Source organism: Chiloscyllium plagiosum, chromosome 39 (genome assembly GCF_004010195.1).
Source record: "Chiloscyllium plagiosum isolate BGI_BamShark_2017 chromosome 39, ASM401019v2, whole genome shotgun sequence".
NCBI classification, from domain to species: Eukaryota; Metazoa; Chordata; class Chondrichthyes; order Orectolobiformes; family Hemiscylliidae; genus Chiloscyllium; species Chiloscyllium plagiosum.
The window spans coordinates 18,090,154-18,111,438 of record NC_057748.1 but is presented as its reverse complement, the minus strand read 5'-3'; the positions used below and the strand labels follow the sequence as shown (position 1 = coordinate 18,111,438).

At 40.5% G+C, this 21,285-nt stretch overlaps 1 protein-coding gene across 5 annotated transcripts in view; it reads right to left on the bottom strand.

Annotated features, from left to right (window-relative positions):
* l3mbtl2 (L3MBTL histone methyl-lysine binding protein 2) overlaps positions 1-21,285 on the bottom strand; it is a 109,577-nt gene that overhangs the window by 6,841 nt on the left and 81,451 nt on the right. For all 5 annotated transcript variants that reach the window (XM_043679906.1, XM_043679905.1, XM_043679903.1 and 2 more), the window contains exon 16: positions 5,874-5,960. In XM_043679906.1, the coding sequence (XP_043535841.1) occupies positions 5,874-5,960 (87 nt within the window). The remainder of the gene's footprint in view (positions 1-5,873; positions 5,961-21,285) is intronic.

The window sequence follows — 21,285 nt, the reverse complement described above, 5'->3', positions numbered from 1 at the left end:
CCAGCTTCCAGAGCAGCATATCCCTCGTTCATTAAGAACGCATAACACGGACCTATACTGAAAGGACAACCAACAGATCGATGAGCAGCTTTGGACTGAAATACAAATTAAGAACTTAGGAGGAGAAAGTGGTACAGTGGTAATGTCACTGGTCTAGTAGTTCACAATCCCAGGTCAATGTTCTGGTGACATGGGTTAAAATCCTATCACAACAGATAATACAATTTATTCTTAGTTAAGAAGTGTGATGGAAGGTGACTGATAAATAAATATAGCAAACTTTGTTTTAAGTTGGCACTTGATAAACTAGCAAAAATGATATACCTCTGATATCGCAATCTACTGTGATGTTAAGTACTTATGCTGTAAATAAAATATAAGTGATCTGTATACCCCCTCCAGTATACTTCTATTACTTAGTGTATTTTTACATCAATTTTAGGTGTTTTTATGTTTTTACACAGGCTTGAGGGATGTTGATGTCTTGAAGCTTTGCTTAGTCAGGGTTCACTATGGTTATGCATACCTCTTGACTATTCTGAATATTTGATCAACCGACACATTCCTGCTCCCATAAGTACCAGTTCATGAAACGTTTGCTGTATCATTTTTAGAGTTCGAAATTTTAATGATGTTATTTGGAGTTGGTTAATTTTCGAAAGGGTTAAGAAAACAATAACTACATTAGAGTGTCTTTAGGGAACTTGTGACCTAATGTGCCAGAGAGCAGGGACATAGTTTGTATTGTTTGGATTTACAACAGGGAGTGTAAATATTGAAGGCTGTTAGCTTGCTTTTGAGTTCAGGACAATCTAGGATTGATCTTAGCTTAGGAAAATCAGACATTAAAGAGTTTTGGTAAAAGGAGACCTTACCAATATCAGAAGTAAATACAGTTTCTCTAAAACAGGAAGAGAGAACAGTTTAGGGAATGCTCAGCTACCTCAGTGGAAAAGATTGAGTTTGTGCAACTTCAGTGCAAGAGAGTTGTGTTAGAGGTCTGAATGATATTAAAAAGTTCAGAAAGTCAAAACTCTCAGTTTTGTGAACATTCGTACAAGACTGTACAGATTTCAGGAAAGATCTAGGGAGAATCAGCGAAGTTAAACTTAAAGATTTAATAGAATCACTATAAATTGATTGCGTTTTTAAGGATTTTTTTCACTGCATTCAATTTTCTTTTGTCTTCTGTAATAAACCTTTATTTAGTTTTTAAAAGAAGCTCCATATTTGCATGTCTCTAGGTTTCAGTGAATGATCACCATGATAAGAGTTTTTTTTAAAAATCCATCAGCTAGATTTCATTCTGTGATCTGGCTTGTCTATTAGAATCAGAATCCTGAAGAAGGGCTAATGCCCGAAACGTCGATTCTCCTGTTCCCTAGATGCTGCCTGACCTGCTGCGCTTTTCCAGCAACACATTTCCATCTCATTATTAGAATCAGAGTCAAAATGTGTAGGAAAAACACAGGTCAGTCAGCATCTGAGGAGCTGTATCAACAGTGGAGATCATAACACAAGGATTACTGGGGGAAAAAAAGCATGGAGTGGAGTCCATAATCAGATCAGCTCTGATCTTCCTGAATGATGTAGCAGCTAAAGGGACCAAATGGCCAAATCCTGCTCTTATTTTGTACATACCTCTCCACCTCCAAAATGCAAGACAAACACAAGAAAAAGTACATTTTTAGACAAATCTAAGTGGTCTAAGCAACAATAGGCTAAATTCTGGTGTGGTTTCCAACATAAAATTACCGGAAAAACTATATTAACTTCAAAGCAACAAGTGAACAAGGCTTTTGTTTTATTAATTTTATTTCTCAGTCTAAAAGAAGCTTCTCATTAGGGGTGCCAATAATTTTTTTCTTTTTATTTAGCTGTGGAAGACACAGACAAGCACAGATACACTTTACAGCTCAAGTTTCCTTGAGGATAAAAGCCACCCAGATACCATGAGGTCCGACGCAGGCCGGAGTAGGTATGGGATATTTGTGCTTTGGTTGAATTTCCATAACAATCTGGTACTTTCATTGTTACATTTCTGTTTTGAGCCCTTTAATAAGCTTAATTTTATAACTTGTCAAGGTGGATTTGAAGAGGTAAAAACAATGACTGCAGATGCTGGAAACCAGAGTCTGGGTCAGTGGTGCTGGAAGAGCACAGCAATTCAGGCAGCATCCGAGGACAGGCAAAATCGACGTTTCGGGCAAAAGCCCTTCATCGGATGCTGCCTGAATTGCTGTGCTCTTCCAGCACCACTGACCCAAGGTGGATTTGAACTCAATTTCTGTTTGTGCTGGTAAAACTTCACAAGAACGATTCTGGAAATGAGAAACTTGGTTACATAGCTGAATTGGAGTGTTAGGGACTGTTCTCCTTCGCAACAGAAGCCGTGGCAACAGGAGGCAAAGCTTTCTTTCCCGGAGAGAGATTGGAATCTATGTATGCGTGTGTATGTGCATATGTTGGAGACAGATTCAATAAAGACATGCAGGATGAAATTGGATTGTTATCCAAAGAGGGCTGTACAAGGCTATGGGGAGATTGCAAGGAAGTGGGACAGGGTGAACTGCTTCTTCAGAGAGCCGTTGGAGACATGACAGACAGAATGACCACCATCTGTGCTGTAGCCATCCTATGGTTCCAAGTACCACGATCACCACAATTTATCTAGCAAACTGATAAACAGTCACAGCAAAGAAATAAAGAACACACCAGTTGCATTGACAAGATATTAAAAAAAAGTGTTAGGGAAATGTTTGATCCAGAATTCTTGGCATGGTACCAGTAATATTCATTTAATCATGGTTAGAGCTTGCTTTCAGGTAACTTTCCCACTTAAAAATTAAGCCATAACATTTTTTGTCTGTGTGGCTGGACAACCACACTATTTCAATGGGAATGTTTGGGTGATGCAGACTGTAACACATCATATAGGAAATGTAGGGACTGCTGGTTTCCTAACAAGTTTCTCAAAATGGCAACTCTCTGAAGACACTTTCAGCATCATACTTTTGTGTGTCAGGATATGATGGAAAATTTTTAAACAGGTATCATAAAAAAAAGCAAACATAAATTCCACCACATCATGGTCCTCAGCTTCTTCTACTGTTTTGATGAAAATCAATATTACGATCAAGGAATAGCACTCATCTTTATTTGAAGCACTCTACACAATCATGGAGGCCAACAGTTTCTGACAATAACCACCATTCCCATTTTTCTGGGCATCAACCTTTTTTCATTATTTTGTCACTGCCATGCACACCACCTCTGGACAGGTCTTTTATTTTTCTTGTTCATATACCACCTTCTGTTTTGCATCATCCCATTTTGGCATTTAATCTTGCCTTCTTTCTGCTCCAGAACCATAAAACTACAGCACAGGAAGATCCATTCAATATATCACATCTATATTCTATCACAGACTGTTCATTTTTAAAAATTTCCTTAACCCTCCCCTATACCCCATTCTCAGCAATTTGCCTGTTAATTCAGTCCAAAATCTAGCCAAGTAGGGTATTGGATGCTAACCACCTGATGAAGGAGTGGCGCTCCGAAAGCTACTGTGATTCCAATTAAACCTGTTGGACTATAACCTGGTACTGTGTGATTTTTAACTTTGTACACCCCAGTCCAACACTGGCATCTCCAAATCATGGATGCTAATCGGTTACTTAAAAGTAAATTTATTTGCTGAATGAAAGTCAAGAACTGGAGGCAGCTTTAACACTCAAGAAGGAACTATTATCCTGCAAGTCTGACACTGGTGGCAGGTAAGTTGTTGGAGGAAATTCTGAAAAGAGAATTTACGTGTATTTGGAGAGGCAAGGACTGATTAGGAATAGTCAACATGGTTTTGTGCAAGGGAAATCATGTCTCACAAACTTGATTGAATTTTTTGAGGAAAAAGATTGAGGGGGGTGCAGAGTGGACAATGTTGTTTAAGTGAATTTCAGTACAGCCTTTGACAAGTTCTGTATGATTGACTAATGAGTAGAGTTAGATCATATGGGATTCTGGGGGAACTTGCCAATTCATAGAATCCCCAATGTGTGGAAACAGGCCGTATTTTGTCTGTACTTTTTAAAAAAAACTATAGTGCACCAACAGAAACAAAAGCTGCAACAAAGGAAGGGGTCTTTGGTCTAATTAGGCAACCGACACTCTATACAAAGAAGCACTTCTTGACACAAAGGGCAGTGGAATCAATTTAATAGTTTAAAATGAAGATGGATAATGCTTAACAAAAGGAGGAAATATGGCAGTGTGGTGAAAATGCCTAGCAACACAGAGGCTACTAGGCTGACGCTTAGGAGATGAGAGTTCAAATCCCTCCACAATACTTGGAATATTCAGGAATGGTGACCACAACAGCCATCATAGATTGTTATAAAAAGAAATCCTTCAGGGAAGCAAAGTCTGTTGTCATTACATGGTCAGGTCTACATGCAACTCCAAACAGACAGCAATGTGGATAGCTCTTACTGTCATTTGAAATAGCATATTAGCTACTCAATTCAAGGGCAAATTAGAAATGGGCAATAATTGCTGGCATTGCTAGCAATACTCACATCCCATAGAAGTAAAAATAAAATTAATGGTTATGGAATTAAGGCAAGAGGTTACCACTCAAACTTACAGTCAAGACCCCCGTGATCATTCTACCTTGTAACAAACTCCACGTGGTATTCTGCTTTTACCTTACAATATGGCGCATATACAAAACAAGAACTAACCTCTCAGATTGGCTCTTCACAGAATTTCACAACAAAATATACATGATACACCTACTCTTTTTAAAAAACAATTACCAGTGAACAAGGGAAGACACCAAAGGTCTACGATCTTAGCAAAGATTTGGTTTTCTTTAAAAACAGAATAAAATTGAAATTCAATGGTTCATCTGTTGAAACAGCCTGCTTGGCTGGAGGATGTGGAGAGGATGTTTCTTGTTGCAGGAGAATCTAGAACTAGGGATCATTGTTTAAAAAGAATGGTTCGTTCAATTAAGACAGACGGAAAACTTTTTCTCAGGAGGTCATTGGTTTTTTGAACTCTATTTCTTAAAAAGCAGAGCCTTTGAATATTTTTATGCAGAAGTAGAGTCAAAGAATCAGTCATACAGCATGGAAACAGACTCTTCAGCCCAACTCACCCATTCCAACCACATTTCCTAAACTGAACAAGTACCATTTGCATGTGTTTGGCCCATATCCCTCTAAGCCCTTCCTATTCGTATATGCATTTTGATGCCTTTAAATATTGTAATTGTACTAGCCTCCACCACTACTTTCGCAACTCATTCCAGACACACACCACCCTCTATATGAAAAGCTATCCCCTCAGGTCCCTTTTAAATCTTTGTCCTCTTACCTTAAGCCTATGTCCTCTAGTTTTGGACTCCCCTACCTTGGGGAAAAAAGACAATGGCAATTCTCCCTAATCTATGCTCATGAGGTCTCCCCTCAACCTCCTAGGCTCTGGGGGAAATGTCCCAGCCTATCCAGCCTCTCCTTATAACTCAAACCTTCCAGTCTTGGTAATATTCTTGTAAAGCGTTTTTGCAGATATTCGATAAGCAAGGGGTTGAAAGGTTATTGATATAGGCGGGAATGTAGAGTAATCAGATCAGCTGATTCAAATGAATGGTAGAACAGGCACAAACAGCCAAATAGCCTTCTCTTGATCCTAGTATGTTCATATGTAAAAACTTGGCTATACCATTATTTCTGGCCATCCTAACTGATAATAAAAATCTTGTGGTAGCCATTGTGCAACAAGAACAAAATAACTCAATTGCTTATCCTGAACTGACTAACCTACATGGTTCCAGCTACTCCTATGTCAAAATACAATAAGGTTCATCTTACTTTCATCATCAGGTAGCTCCTCCTTCGCCAATGTTCCAGGCTTGCACTTGGTTCCACGTTTTGTCACCTTTTGGAGTGGTTTTCTCTCTGCAGAATTAAAGACAACAAACTTGTGATTTCATTCTTTCTCCCACTGTGTCAGTTAAAGTCTTACACAGAGTTGACCACAATATCAAATGAAAGCCTGCAACCCCCTATTCTATCACCAGATTTGGGCATAGGCTCTTCTGTGATTTATCAAGAGCTCTCATTGGCAACCTTGTTACCAGATACAATGCATTTTACTTCAAGTAACCTTCTGCTAAGCATTTAGGCTGATTCACAACCTGCTTATGTTTAGGGTGAAGGATGTTTTCATCCAGAAGGGGTTTGCATAGACAGCTCATTGTCCTAGTTTTCCAAAAGTTCACTGAAGAGAGAGTGAGCTCTCCAAATACATGAAACCTCCATTTTCCAAACCAGTGGATAGCAGAGCACCCACAATGATTTGAAATCAACTCTGCTAGTCTGGACAACGCTGAATAATCAGCTTCTGAAACAGGTACTCGTTGTTTTCCCCCAAATTTAAGATGCCCTCTGAATTCAAGGAGAACACTAAAAAGACTTTAAGGACACTCCATTTCTCACTGAAGGGACAAACTGACATGGGAGGAATTTGCTGCAAACCCATGTCAAATGGCAGCATCTCATCCAAAAAGCCACACAGCTTAAGACCGACCACATAAACTCTTATGAAGAATCAAAATGAAAGACAGTAGAACTCAGAATAAAGTATCAGCAACCCCCATCCACCTTCCTCAGGGGCAACTCTTGCCTATCTGTCCAAATACATGTGGCTCTGGGATTGGTCTGCTGAGAACACACAAATCGTGAAAACTGGGCAGACACCATCTTCGTTTCGAAGTTACTGATGATAAAAGCAGAGGAATCGAATACTACTTAGCATGGATTCACAGAGCATATAATAAATAAACACATTTATGACAAGTGCCAAGGCTCTGGATAGTGGTGTTGTGAAACCAAGGCTTTAAAGGGCTATGGGCCAAGTGTTAGAAAATGGGATTAGAATAGTTAGGTGTTTGTTTTTGATTGGCAGAGACTTGATAGGCTGAAGGACCGTTTATCTATGCTATAGACCTCTACGACTGTTACTATGGTAGAGTGCTACTCTGCCTCACAGACATTTTATCAGCTACCCCTTTATGTGGGCTTCCCTTGTAACATTCACCCTTTTCCAAAACAATAAATAGACAACTTAGAGTTGGGTTTTCCTCTTCAGGTTCTCAGGACAAATACTAGCAAATATGGTGAGAGGACTGTAGGTGTTTCTCACAGCAAAAAGAATTAACCATGGCGGAACAAACCCACATCCTGTCACTTCTATGATTCAACACATTGGGATGCCAACATATTGTATGCACTGGGCCACACACTACAACCACAGACTATCAAGTGGCAACTTCAGGTGGCACTCAGTTAAAACAAGAGAGGATTTCCTGTTGTGTTATTGTGAGTAAAATTAGATAAAATATTGGTTTAGAAGTACAGAAGTATTATTCTGCAAACACCGAGATAGACAAGGCTTTTTTCCCTAGGGTGGGGGAGTCTAGACGAGAGGGCATAGGTTTAAGGAGAGAGGGGAAAGATTTAAAAAAGGATCTGAGCGGCAACATTTTCATGCAGAGGGTGGTGCATGTATGGAAAGAGTTGCCAGAGGAAGTGGTGCAGGCTGGTAAAACATTTAAAAGGCATCTAGATGGGTATACGAATAGGAAGGGTTGAGAGAGATATGGGTCAAATGCTGGCAAATGGCACTAGATTAATTCTAGGTTACCTGGTCAGCATGGATGAGTTGGACTGAAGGGTCTGTTTCCATGTTGGACAGCTCTATGAATCCTTTACCAATTCAGTCTAATTGTTGAGTGAACCCAAATTGAGATCAGAATTTCATTAGAGAATTTTTCAGGTTGATGGGGAAACAGGTCCTCTCAAGTCCATCCCACCGCTCAAAGCAGATCTGAATCTTAGGTACACTTTGGTTCTATAACTCCCAATATTCTTCCTTGTCAAAAGTCTCAGCCTGAAGGAGATGAGCTGTCAGTCAGAAGCACCAAGCATGTTATGACTACTCTGCATCTATAAGAATATCTAACATCTGCACTGATTCTTCTTGCTTTAGCTGTTTCAGCATCACAGATGAAAATCTGCAATCTGCCAACATTTGTATGAACAGCACTAGCTAACCAGACATAACCTGAAATGGTAGCCCTGAGAATGAAGTGTATTAAAATGGAAATAATCGAAAGAAGAGTCTTGAAGATTGAGATTTTCTCCAGCAGCTTGTTCGACTGTGGGGATGCCCTGAGGAAGAAAGATTGTTAATATAATTTGTAGTTTATGTGGATGACTATCTTTGTTTTGTCATTGCCAGAGGCTACCAGGTACTTGTTTCTGTCAATTCCCACCTGTCTATTTCATATTTAATACAACACGAACAATTCATTTTCCCCTTTTGCTGGAATGGCCCCTATTTCAACTCTTTCTTCTCAGGTCAGCTATCAGCCAAGCACTCAAGAAAGCTTTCTTACAGCCAAAGAATCTGAAAATACCCAAACATTGGTGTTTCAAAGTACATGAAACCGATGTTGATAGCTGCCAAAGGTTATGAAGTTAAAAGGTGTTAAACAATAAAACACCTCAATGAGAGAGAGCTCAAATCCATAAAACTCCAGGAGACGCACACAGGTCAACACTCAGATAAACAAAAGATACAACATGCATTTATTTCAAAGAATAGAAGCAGGAATAGGCGATCTGACTTATTAATGGTGCTGAAAGCTCAATAAGATCGTGGCTGATTTGACTGTGGCTTTAAAAGCACTTCCCCACATGTTGACTCCCTTGTGATCAAAAATATATCTAACTTAGCCTTGAACACAGTTAATGAGCCAGTCTCATCTGCTCACTGGGAAAGAGAATTCCAAAGACCAAAATGGCTCCTTCCAAAGAGAATAAATGGCTCCTTGTCTCGGGCTTAAATGGGAGATCAATTTATTTTTAAAACATGCCCTGGCATTGTAGATCCTGCCCCCCCCCAGGAGTCAAATCTGCAGATCACAAAGCAACTGTTGTTTTAGGGGAATTCTTGTTCTGGAAAAGAGGCAGTTATGGTGCTGAAAAACTAAAACAACCCATACAGAAAAGATTAACCAGAATAAAGATTAAGGCGAGTCTTGACAGCAGATCATGTTATAGTAAATAACTTGAGAGAAAATTAAGAGTCTTATATATCACACCTTTTATTCTTCATGGGATACAGATATCAGTAGCAAGGCAAGTTGTTAATCGTGAACTGCCCTTGAACTGAGTGGCTTTCTAGATCATTTCAGAGGGTAGTTAAGAGTTTGGATTAAATTCCCAACAGTGTGGAAACAGGCCATTTGGCCCAACAGGTCCACATCGACCCTCCTAAGAGTAACCGACTTTGGTTGCAAAACAATAATCTTCAGTATATCTCCAGTACTTGGAGATCACAGAAGAAATGAAGAATGCATGTCAATAGCTAAAAATGTGACGTCAAACTCCACCTTCAGACCTTTGCACATGCACAGTGTGAACAGGCAAGTTGTGTCAATAAGAATTTTTGGTCAACTTAATAAAAATTGAAAATCCCAAAAGGTCTGCATGAAGGAAACTTCTAGATGCAATGACCTGGAACTTGTAAATTATCGAGATGCTGTACAGGAATTGTTGCAAGGGTGGGCAGCAAACTCAACTTTAATCAAGATCAGATGATACATCACCTATTTAAAACCAAACTAAAGTGCAAATCTTCTCAATTTATTAACTAAATTAAAGATGGAGAGGATTTAAAACAAATGGATTAGAGGACACCATTTTACAACATTTCAGGAGAACAGTTTAGTATGAATAGGACACGTGTATATCCAAAATCAGAAAGCTTGGATTTTGTTTTTTTAGCATGAACTCTTGTGAATTTTTGAGAAGTGAGGTGTATAGCACAGATACAATTAAGGGGAAGTTCATCAGGGCAGTGTCTTAGCTTAACATAGAAAAGGAGGCAAATCAGCCTCTGATATCTGAACCATTATACTCGTTATTGGCTGATCATTTACCTCAATCCATAGTCTTGTACTATCCCCAAATCCCTTAGTAATCAGTAACAGGAAATTTATCAATGTCAACATTAAATTTTCTTTACACCTGAACCTCTACAACCCTCCGGGGTAGAAGGTTCCAAGGACTCTCCTTCCAAGGGAAAATAGCAATTAGTAAGTTCGCAGATGACACCAAAGTTGGAGGTGCAGTGGACAGTGAAGAAGGTTATCTCAGAGTACAAAGAGATCTTGATCAGATGAACCAATGGGCTGAGGAGTAGTAGATGGAGTTCAACTTAGATAAATGCGAGGTGCTGCATTTTGAAAAAGCAAATCAGAGCAAGACTTATACACTTAATGGTAAGGTCCTGTGAGTGTTGCTGAACAGAGATCTTGGACTGCAGGTTCATAGCTCCTTGAAAGTAGAGTCACAAGTAGATAGGATAGAGGTGTTTGGCTTGCTTTCCTTTATTGGTCAGAGCATTGAGTATAGAAGTTGGGAGGTCATGTTGTGGCTGTACAGGACATTGGTTCGGTCACTTTTGGAACATTGGGTGCAATTCTGGTCTCCTTCCAATTGGAAGGAAGTTGTGAAACTTGAAATGGTTCATAAAAGATTTACAAGGATGTGCCAGGATTGGAGGATTTGGGCTATAGGGAGAGGCTGAATAGGCTGGGGCATGTTTTCCCTGGAGTGTCGGAGGCTGAGGGGGTGACCTTGTAGAAGTTTATAAAATGAGTGGCATGGATAGGATAAATAGACAAGGTCTTTTTCCTGGGGTGGAGGTGTCCAGAACTAGAGGGTATAGGTTAGGGTGAAAGGGAAAAGATATAAAAGGGACCTAAGGGACAACCTTTTCACTCACAGGGTAGTGCGTGTGTGGAATGAGCTGCCAGAAGAGATGGTGGAGATGGGTACAATTACAGCATTTAAAAAGGCATCTGGATGGGTATATGAATAGGAAGGGTTTAGAGGGATATGGGACAAGTGCTGGCAAATGGGGCTAGATTAGGTTAGGATATCTGGTTGACATGGATGAGTTGGACCAGAAGGTCTGATTCTGTGCTGTACATCTTTATGACTCTGTGTGACTGTGACTCTAAAAAGTTTCTTCTCATCTCAATCCCAAATGGTTTGATTTTAATTCTGAGAATATCACCTCAGTTCTAGACCCCCGCAACCAGGGAAACATCTTTTCTATGCCTTTGAGAAGTTAGTAAGTGTTTGAGATTGATTCTCATTCTTTAAACTCCAAAGGATACAGGCCTAGTCTCCTCATAGTACAATCCCTCCATCCCAGGAATCAGTCAGAAGAACTTGCATTGCACACCCTTTCTGACAACTATCACCTTCCTTTGGCAAAGGAAGGACACACAATACTCCAGGTACTGTCTCACCTGCATTTTATACAAGTGAAATAAGACTTCTTGACTTCTGTTCTCAAAAACTCTTGCAATAAAGACAAACTTACACTTTTGCCTTTTGAATCGCTTACTGCTGGCTTTCAGTTCTTATGAGCAACAACACCTCAGTCCGTTTGAGAATCAACACTTTCTAATCTTTCACTATGTAGAAAATTATAAAAACTAAGGAAAAAGGTGGTGGATAACTTTGTTACTTATTCTATTATGTACTACAATAGCAAGAAATGGCCTAGGATCAAATGGATGTAGAATCCATTTGGGGGAAATAAGAATGAGGGAATGCACTACTGGCAGGAGTAGTTTATAGATCTCCGAACACCACCTGTCCTACATGACAGAATAAACCTTGAGATAAAGAGGACATGTAAAGAAGGCAGTAGACTAACCATAAAGGACTAAGAATTCTTCTTCATGGCTATTATCGGCAATTTGTTTTTCCCCAATCTACCTGAAGCTTAAATTACACTCTGGTAAGTTTTCTGGAACAATAATGTTGGATGCAACCAGGGATCTGGCTATTTTGGAGATAAAGCGGGTTTAATTAATAATCTCAGACTAAAAGCTCGCCCACTCCCCCCACCCCAAGAGGGAACCATGACATGACATGGTAGGATTCAGCATTCAATTTGAGAGTGAGAAATGCATGTGGAAAGCAACTGTGCTAAATTTAAATAAGGATAATTACTTAGGGATGACGGCTCAGACCGATAGAGTGGACTGGGATAGGAAGCTTGCAGAAAAAAAACACTTCAGAAATAACAAATGTTTAAAATACTAATTCACAACTTACAGCAAAGATGTATGTCTGTACGGAAGGAAGATTCTAGCAAGGGGATAAACTGACCACGCTTAACCAAGATAGTATCAAATTGACTCAAGACAGAATCAAGTAGAAAGGAACAAACATGCAATGTGGCAAAGATTAGTGGTAAACCAGAAAATTGCATATACTGAAATATGACAACAAAATAAGGGAGAAAATAAATTAACAAAGGCAAACCAGCAAGTAGTATAACAACAGGCAGTAAAAACTTCTTCAAATATAAAAGTGAAGAAGGGCTAAAATGAACATCCTTAGATAACAAGGCAGGGGAAATGATGAGAACCAGGAAATGGCAAAAAAAATGTTGAATTATACTTTCATCAGACTTTATAGCAGAGGACAGTAATAGCATTCCAAGAACACATCTGAGGGAGAAGAGAATAAAATAAACGCAATAACTATCACTATCACTATGGAGAAAGGACCAATGGGGCTAAAGGTTGAAAAATCCACTGAACATGCTGGGTTGCATCCTCGGATTTAAAGTAGCTCCAGAGATATGGATGCAGATGTAATAATCTGTCAAGAGTCCTCAAATTTGGGAACAGCTCCAGAGGATTGGAGATTTGACGGAGAGTCGCTGGACTCAAAACGTTAACTGTTTTCTCCTCACTGATGCTGCCAGACCTGCTGAGTTTCTCTAGCAATTTTTGTTTAAGATTCTGAACGAGCTTGACAGAGTAGACGTGAAGCAGCTTTCCCTTGTGGGGAAATCTAGGATCACAGACAGACAGTCTTAAAGTAAGGGGTCACCCATTTAAGATACAGATGAAGAGGACTATTAGAGTAATCAATTTGTGAAATTCTTTACTGCAGAGTCAGGCTCATTAAGTATTCAAAGCTGAAGTAGAAAGACTTTTAATGAGCAAGGGAATAAAGAGTTATGGGAAAATGAGAGGAAAGAGAAGTTGAGGATGATTAGATCAGCTATGATCCCTGAATTGTGGAGCAGAAACAAATGGCCAAATATCTCATTCCAATGTAGTTTTGTATTATCCGCAAACACAATTGTCAATATCCCCTACATCCAATTTTATAACTAACCTGTTCATAGACGTTATTACACACTGCTGGAGCAAGCGGGACTTGAACGTGGATGTCTCAGTCCAGGGGTAGGGACACTACCACTGCATCACAAGAGGCAAAGTAATTGTATAGAGTCAGAGAGATGTACTGCACGGAAGCAGACCCTGCAGTTCAACCTGTCCACGCCGATAAGATATCCCAACCCAATCTAGTCCCACTGTCAGGATCCGGTTCATATCCCTCCAAACCCTTCCTATTCATATACCCATCCAGATGCCTGTTAAACGTTGCAACTGTACTGGGCTCCACCACTTCCTTTGGCAGCTCATTCCAAGCACATACCACCCTCTGCGTGAAAAAGTTGCCCCTTACATCCTTTTTAAATCTTTCTCCCCTCACCCTAAACCTACGGACTAGAGTTCTGGACTCCCCCACCCAGGGAAGAGACTTTGTCTACTTATCCTATCCATGCCCCTCATGGTTTTATAAACCTCTATAAGATCACCTCTCAGCCTATAGCTCAAATCCTCCAATCCTGGCAACATCCTTGTAAATCTTTTCTGAATCTTTTCAAGTTTCACAACATCTTTCCAATTGGAGGGAGACCAGAATTGCACACAATATTCCAAAAGTAGCCTAACCAATGTGCTGTACAGCCGCAACATGACCTCCCATCTCATGTACTCAATACTCTGACCAATAAAGGAAAGCATACCAAATGCCTTCTTCACTATCCTATCTACCTGCGACTCCACTTTCAAGGAGTTATGAACTTGCACTCCAAGGTTTCTTTGTTCAGCAACACTCTCTAGGACCTTACCATTAAGTGTATAAGTCCTGCTAAGATTTGCTTTCCCAAAATACAGCACCTCGCATTTATCTGAATTAAACTCCATCTGCCACTTCTCAGCCCAGTGGCCCATCTGGTCAAGATCCTGTTATAACCGGAGGTAACCTTCTTCGCTGTCCACTATATCTCCAATTTTGGTGTCATCTGCAAACTTACTAACTATACTTCTCATGTTGACATCCAAATCATTTATATAAAATAATGAAAAGTAATGGACCCAGCACTGATCCTTGTGACACTCCACTGGTCACAGGCCTCCAGTCTGAAAAACAATCCTCCACCACCACCACCCTTTGTTTTCTACCTTTGAGCCAGTTCTGTATCCAAATGGCTAGTTCTCCCTGTATTCCATGAGATCTAACCTTGCTAACCAGTCTCCCATGGGTAACCTTGTCGATCACCTTACTGAAGTCCATGTAGATCACATCTACCGCTCTGCCCTCAATCCTCTGTTACTTCTTCAAAAATCTCAAATCAAGTTTGAGAGACATGATCTCCCACACACAAAGCCATGTTGACGATCCCTAATCAGTCCTTGCCTTTCCAAATACATGTACAACCTGTCCCTCAGAATTCCCTTCAACAACTTGCCCACCACCAACGTCAGGCCCACTGGCCTATAGTTCCCTGGCTTGTCCTTACCACCTTTCTTAAATAGTGGCACCACGTTAGCCAACCTCCAGTCTTTTGGCACCTCACCTGTGACTGCCGATGATACAAATATCTCAACAAGAGGTCCAGCAATCACTTCCCTAGCTTCCCACGGAGTTCTAGGGTATACCTGATCAGGTCCTGGGGATTTATCCACTTTTATGGTTTTCAAGACATCCAGCACTTTCTTTTCTGTAATATGGACATTTTTCAAGATGTCACCATCTACTTCCCTATATTCTATACCTTCCATGTCATTTTTCACAGTAAATACTGAATCAAAATACTTGTTCAGCATCTCTCCCATTTTCTGCGGCTCCACACAAAGGCTGCCTTGCTGATCTTTGCGGGGACCTATTCTCTCCCTAGTTACCCTTTTGTCCGTGATATATTTGTAAAAGCTCTTTGGATTCTCCTTTACTCTATTTGCCAAAGCCATCTCACGTCCCCTCTTTTTGCCCTCCCAATTTCCTTCTTAAGTATACTCCTACTGCCTTTATACTCTAAGGATTCACTTGATCTATCCTGTCTATACCTGACATACGATTCCTTCTTTTTCCTAAACAAACCCTCAATTTCTTTAGTCATCCAGCATTCCTAATACCTACCAGCCTTTCCTTTCACCCTAACAGGAACGTACTGTCTCTGGACTCTCGTTATCTCATTTTCTGAAGGGTTCCCATTTTCCAACCGTCCCTTTACCTGCAAACGTGTGCCCCCAGTCAGCTTTTGAAAGTTCTTGATGAATGTTCCTGATGAAGGGCTTTTGCCCGAAACGTCGATTTTGCCTGTCCTCGGATGCTGCCTGAATTGCTGTGCTCTTCCAGCACCACTGATCCAGAATCTGGTTTCCAGCATCTGCAGTCATTGTTTTTACCTTTTGAAAGTTCTTGCCTAATACTGTCAAAAATGCCCTTCCTCCAATTTAAAACTTCAACTTTTAGATCTGGTCTTTCCTTTTCCATCACTATTTTAAATCTAATAGAATTATGGTCACTGGCCCCAAAGTGCTCCCCCACTGACGCCTCAGTCACCTGATAACTGAGGTCTCCTTACAAATTTGCTTCTCAATTTCCCTCCGACTATTAGGGGGTCTATAATGCAATTCCAATAAAGTGATCAACCCTTTCTTATTTCTCAGTTCCACTCAAACAACTTCCCTGGATGTATTTCCAGGAATATCCTCCCTCAGAAGAGCCGTAAAGCTATCCCTCATCAAAAACGCCACTCCCCTTCCTCTCTTGCCTCCCTTTCTGTCCTTCCTGTAGGATTTGTATCCTGGAACATTAAGCTGCCAGTCCTGTCCATCAGTGAGCCATGTTTCTGTAATTGCTGTGACATTCCAGTCCCATGTTCATCTGCCTTCCCCGTTAGGCTCCTTGCATTGAAATAAATGCAGTTTAATTTATCAGTCCTACCTTGTTCTCTGCTTTGTCTCTGCCCCCCCCCGGACTGTGACTTGCTTCTGTTTTCAACTATATCAGTCTTAGATCGATCTCTTTCCTCACTATCCCCCTGGGTCCCACCACCCCTCCCCGGGTCCCACCTCCGCACTTTACGAGCTTAAATCCTCCTGAGCAGCTCTAGCAAGTCTCCCTGCCAGTATATTATAATTTGGGTACAATCTGTTCCTCTTGTACAGGTCACTTCTACCCCAAAAGAGATTCCAATGATCCAAAAGTGTGAATCCTTCTCCCATACAGCAGCTCCTCAGCCATGCATTCATCTGCTCTATCCTCCTATTCCTGTCCTCACTAGCTCGTTGCACTGGGAGTAATCCAGATATTACTACTCCAGAGGACCTCCTTTTCAAATTCCTGCCTAACTCTCTAACCTTCTATCAGAATTTCAACCTTTTCCCTTCCAATGTCATTGGTTCCAACGTGTATAATGGCCTCCTGCTGGCCCCTCTCCCCAGTGAGAACATTCTGCATCTTCCAAGACATCCTTGATCCTGGCACTAGGGAAGCAACACCATTCTGATTTTTCACTGCTGGCCACAGAAACATCTGTCTGCACCTCGGAATCAAGAGTCCCCCAACACAATTGATCTCTTGCATTAGAGCCTGTCTCAATACCAGAAACTTGGCTGTTCGTGCTACATTCCCCTGAGAATCGATCACCCCCTACATTTTCCAAAACAGCATACTGGTTTGAAATGGGGAGAGCCGCAGAAGACTCTTGCACTAACTGCCTATCTCTCTTATCTCTCCTAGAGTAACCCATCTATGTGACTGTATCTGCGACTTTTCTCCCTTCCTATAACTGCCATCCAGCACACCCCCTTGCTCTTGTAAATTCCTTTTTGCCTCTGTCTCTCCAACTGATCCATTTGATCTGATAGGATCCGCAACCCATGGCATTTATTACAGTTATAATCCTCAGTAATCCACAAACGCTCCCTAAACTCCATCTGACAAGAAGAACATATCACTTTACTAAAGGCCATTTCTGCGTCTTTCAATCTACAGACCCAGAAGATAACTCTGACTTATTCCTCTACAAAACATTGCTCCAGGTTAAAATCAATCAAAAGTTATGGCTTGTATTTTTAAGTTTAATCAAGAGACATATCTCAACATATAATCAAGAAAGAACCCACTCTACTCACTACTGCAGATTTACTGTAAGGCCACATTTAAAATATTACTTAGCTGTTTCTGTGCTGTGATCTCTCCCAAACAGTTCCTCCCTTTCACTGTTTGTTAATTTTTCCAGACGCACTGATGTCTAGCGATACATGAATTCAAACAGCAAAGGCAGTAGCTGTGCAGGTTCACTGCTGCATCAGTCAGCAGTGTGGGTTTCTTTCTCTCTCCTGCACGGACCTCACCATGAGCTTTCTTTGTCTGCTCCTCTCCCTTTAGACAATGTCTTTTACCTGGGTGGGGGGTGGGGATGGGGCAAAGAGTCCAGAACTAGAAGGCATAAGTTTAGGGTTGATGGGGGTGGGGGGATTTAAAAGGAATCCAAAGGGCAACTTTTTCACAGAGGGTGGCACATGTATGGAATGAGCTGCCAGGGGAAGTAGTGGAGGCTGGTACAATTACAACATTTAAAAGGCATCTGAATGGATACATGAATAGGAAGGGTTTAGAGGAACATGGACCAAGTGCTAGCAAATGGGACTAGATTAATTCAGGATATCTGGTTGGCATGGACGGGTTAGACCAAAGAATCAGTACATCTGACCCTGTAATTGCCCTGGTTTAGATCTAAGACCTTTGACTCAGATCAAACTACATCTTTGTCAAATCTAATGGAAAATTCTATCAATACTTTGGTCACTATTCCCTAAAGAGTTCTTTACGACATTATTAATTAGCCTTTTCTCTTTGCAAAAGATTACATTCAAAGAGCCTGTACCCCAGTTGGTTCAACATGCTGTTCCAAAGAACTTTCTTACACTCCAGGAAACTTCCTCCACAATGGTGCTCATTAGGTTTATCAAGTCAATACATGGATTGAAGTCACCCATAACTATGGCATTCGCCTTACCATCTCTAATATCTTGACTGATACCATTCTATACATGATCACTTGTTGGCTTATAAATCATTCTTGACAATATCTGCTGTCTCTTACTGTTTCTTTAACTCCACGCAAACAAATTTTATATCAAGTTCTTCCGATCAGAGATCCTGTCTCACGAATACATTAAAACCCATCCCTTATTATCATTACTGTCTCACCTCTTTTTCCTTCATTTCTATCCCTCCTAAATATCATAGGTCCTCAAATATTCAGTTCCCAGTCCTGGTCACCCTGCAGCAAAGCTCCATAATAGCAAATAAATAACATCCTACTATTTCTAACAGCACCTTTAATTCATCTATTTTACTGTGAATGTTACATGCATTCACAGAGTGCTTTTAATTCTGCCTTTTTAACACCATTCTGAAAAAAATATCCAAGATTGATTCTTCAGCTGCACCAGCAATGACAATCCCTCCATTATATGACCAGAGATGGGAACTATCGCCATTCGTGACTCTACACAGATTGAAGTAGTCTTGGTCCATATACAGGAAGACCTGGAGAACATTCAGGTTTGGCTTAAGTGGCAAATAATACAAAAGCAGCAAGCAACAATGCTCTCGAACAAAAGAGATTGCAGCTATTTCTATAGACATTTGAGGATCTTACCATTGTGGAGTCTTCCACTATTAACTTCCTGTGGTTACTATTAACCAGAAATTGCTCTGCAGCAGCCATAAAAATACTGTAGCTTCAAGAGCAGATTAGAGGCTAGGAATTCTACAGCAAGAAAATAATCTGACTCTCCACAGCCTGTCCACCATTTATAAGGCAAAATTCAGGAGTGAGATGAAATGTTTTTCACTTGCCTGGATGGGTGCAGCTGCAGCAATCAAAAAACCTGCTACTATCCAGGTCAAAGGAGCCCACATGATTGAGGGAGTGAATGTTGATGAGGTATCAATCACTAATACACAATGGCAACAGCATGTACCATCTACAAGATGCACTTCAGCAATTCACCATAGTTCCTTCAATAGTACCATCTAAACTCTCAGCACCTACCACCTGGAAGGACAAGGGTAGTAGATGCATGGGACCATTAGCACCTGCAAGATCCCCTCCAAGGCAAGCACCAGCATGACTTGGAATTACAGTTTATACGTTTTCTTGACGGTTACAGGGTCAATATCCTGGAATGCCCTCCCTTAATATCACTGTGGATGCACTTACACCACATGGGTGCAGCCCTCCACCATTATCTCAAGGACAATTAGAGATGGGCAATAAATACAACCCTAGCCTCTGGCATCTACATCCTGTGAAAAATAAGTAAGTGTATGAAAATAATTGGAAGTTATTTTGATGGGTTGAGAAGATAAGATTCATGCAGACCATTAACTCAAACACAGACATTTTGATCTAACTGATTTGTCTTCACTGCATCCATGCAACATTTACAGGACAGTAAGAAACCAAAAAAATAAAATTCCAATAAAGCAAGATGACCTGCAGGATCATCGCACCATGCATTTACAGTTGAAAGTAATCTAATTACCCAAGATAGTGACCAAGCATTTTCAGCATTTATTACAAGATGGTCTTGAGAGGTTTTAAGCAATTTGGCAGTTTTTTTTTTAAATTTGGGGGTAACAGCAGACTTTTTCCAAACTTATCCTGAAGATTAACAGCCCCTATTGTAAAGGGTGATCTATAGTCAGATGTTTTTTTTCTAAAAATGTCTTTTCTTGTCAGCCATGTCCAAGTCCAATGCTACACATTTCAATTTATATAACCAAACTACTGTTCCTCAATTTTTATCTTAAATGAATTACCCATGACCAATCAGAGCCAAACCCATTGAAGATGTTTTGTTGTTTAGTCTAGCCTAGTTGTGTGGAAAGTGGTTGTGGCACATGAACTGACAGTGAAACTCAAAGAACCTGTGGCCTGCACAGCTCAACCATCTGAGGGAAGCCATCTCAAATCAATGAATAAATATCTACCAACAGTTGCTTCATAAGACAGAATTTGAACATTGGCAATAGATCTATTTTCACCCAAAGCTTCTCATCTTGGAATCAACAGGACAAAACACAAGAAATGCCAAATTCACAATAACGTGATCTAGAGGAGAAAGTAGCACGAGCTGACTGATCTAGGTACAGTCATGGAGAAAGAACCAAAAAATCTGCAGGCTTCCCAAGCTCCTACATAATTCAAAGAAGGGACAAACTGGAATAGATTTCTTTTGTTTACAGTGAATGGGTCCCTGTGTACAAATGTACATTGCTTCCAGCAATTGGAGATAAATCACGTTATGAGCTTGTTTGATGATTTCAAATTGGTTGTTACTATGCAGTTGTGTGATAAATATTTGGTGGTTTTTAATATAACTATTTAAATAATGAGTTCTGATGAGATGAAGGTTAAGCGAACTTGCTCACTGGTAGATGCAACTTTTCTCCACTTCACTTAGGAAAGTAGAATTTACAAGGGGCAGTAAATATGGGAGAGAATAATTTGCTAATAGTCTGCCCTACTAAAGTTAATTCAACTCTGCATATTGTATAATGATGTCTGTTGTTTTATAATTATTTAATTAAAAAGGTTCAAAGTTGACAAACTAATTTTAGAAAAGAGGCACTCCAATAAGATAGCATCTTTTGATGATGTGGAGGTGTTGGTTGCTGGAAGAACTAGGATCAGAGTTGATGATCTGGAATCTGAGCTTCAAACACTGCAGCACATCCGGGAGGGGGAGAGTTACCTGGACGCTTTGTTTCAGGAGGCAGTCACACCTGGGAGATTAAGTAATTCACATTCAGCTAGTGATCAGGCACAAGAGTGTGTGACTGTAAGTGAGGCAGGTAGGGGGAACCGGAGTTCAGAAGTGGAGGAGCCTCAGCCCTTGACCTTGTCCAACAGGTATGAGATTCTTGCTCCCTGTTCGGATGAGGAAAAGGGCTCTGGACAGGATGAGCCAACTGACCAAGGCACCATGGTGCAGAAGGCCATTCAAGAGCGGGGAGCTAATAGACA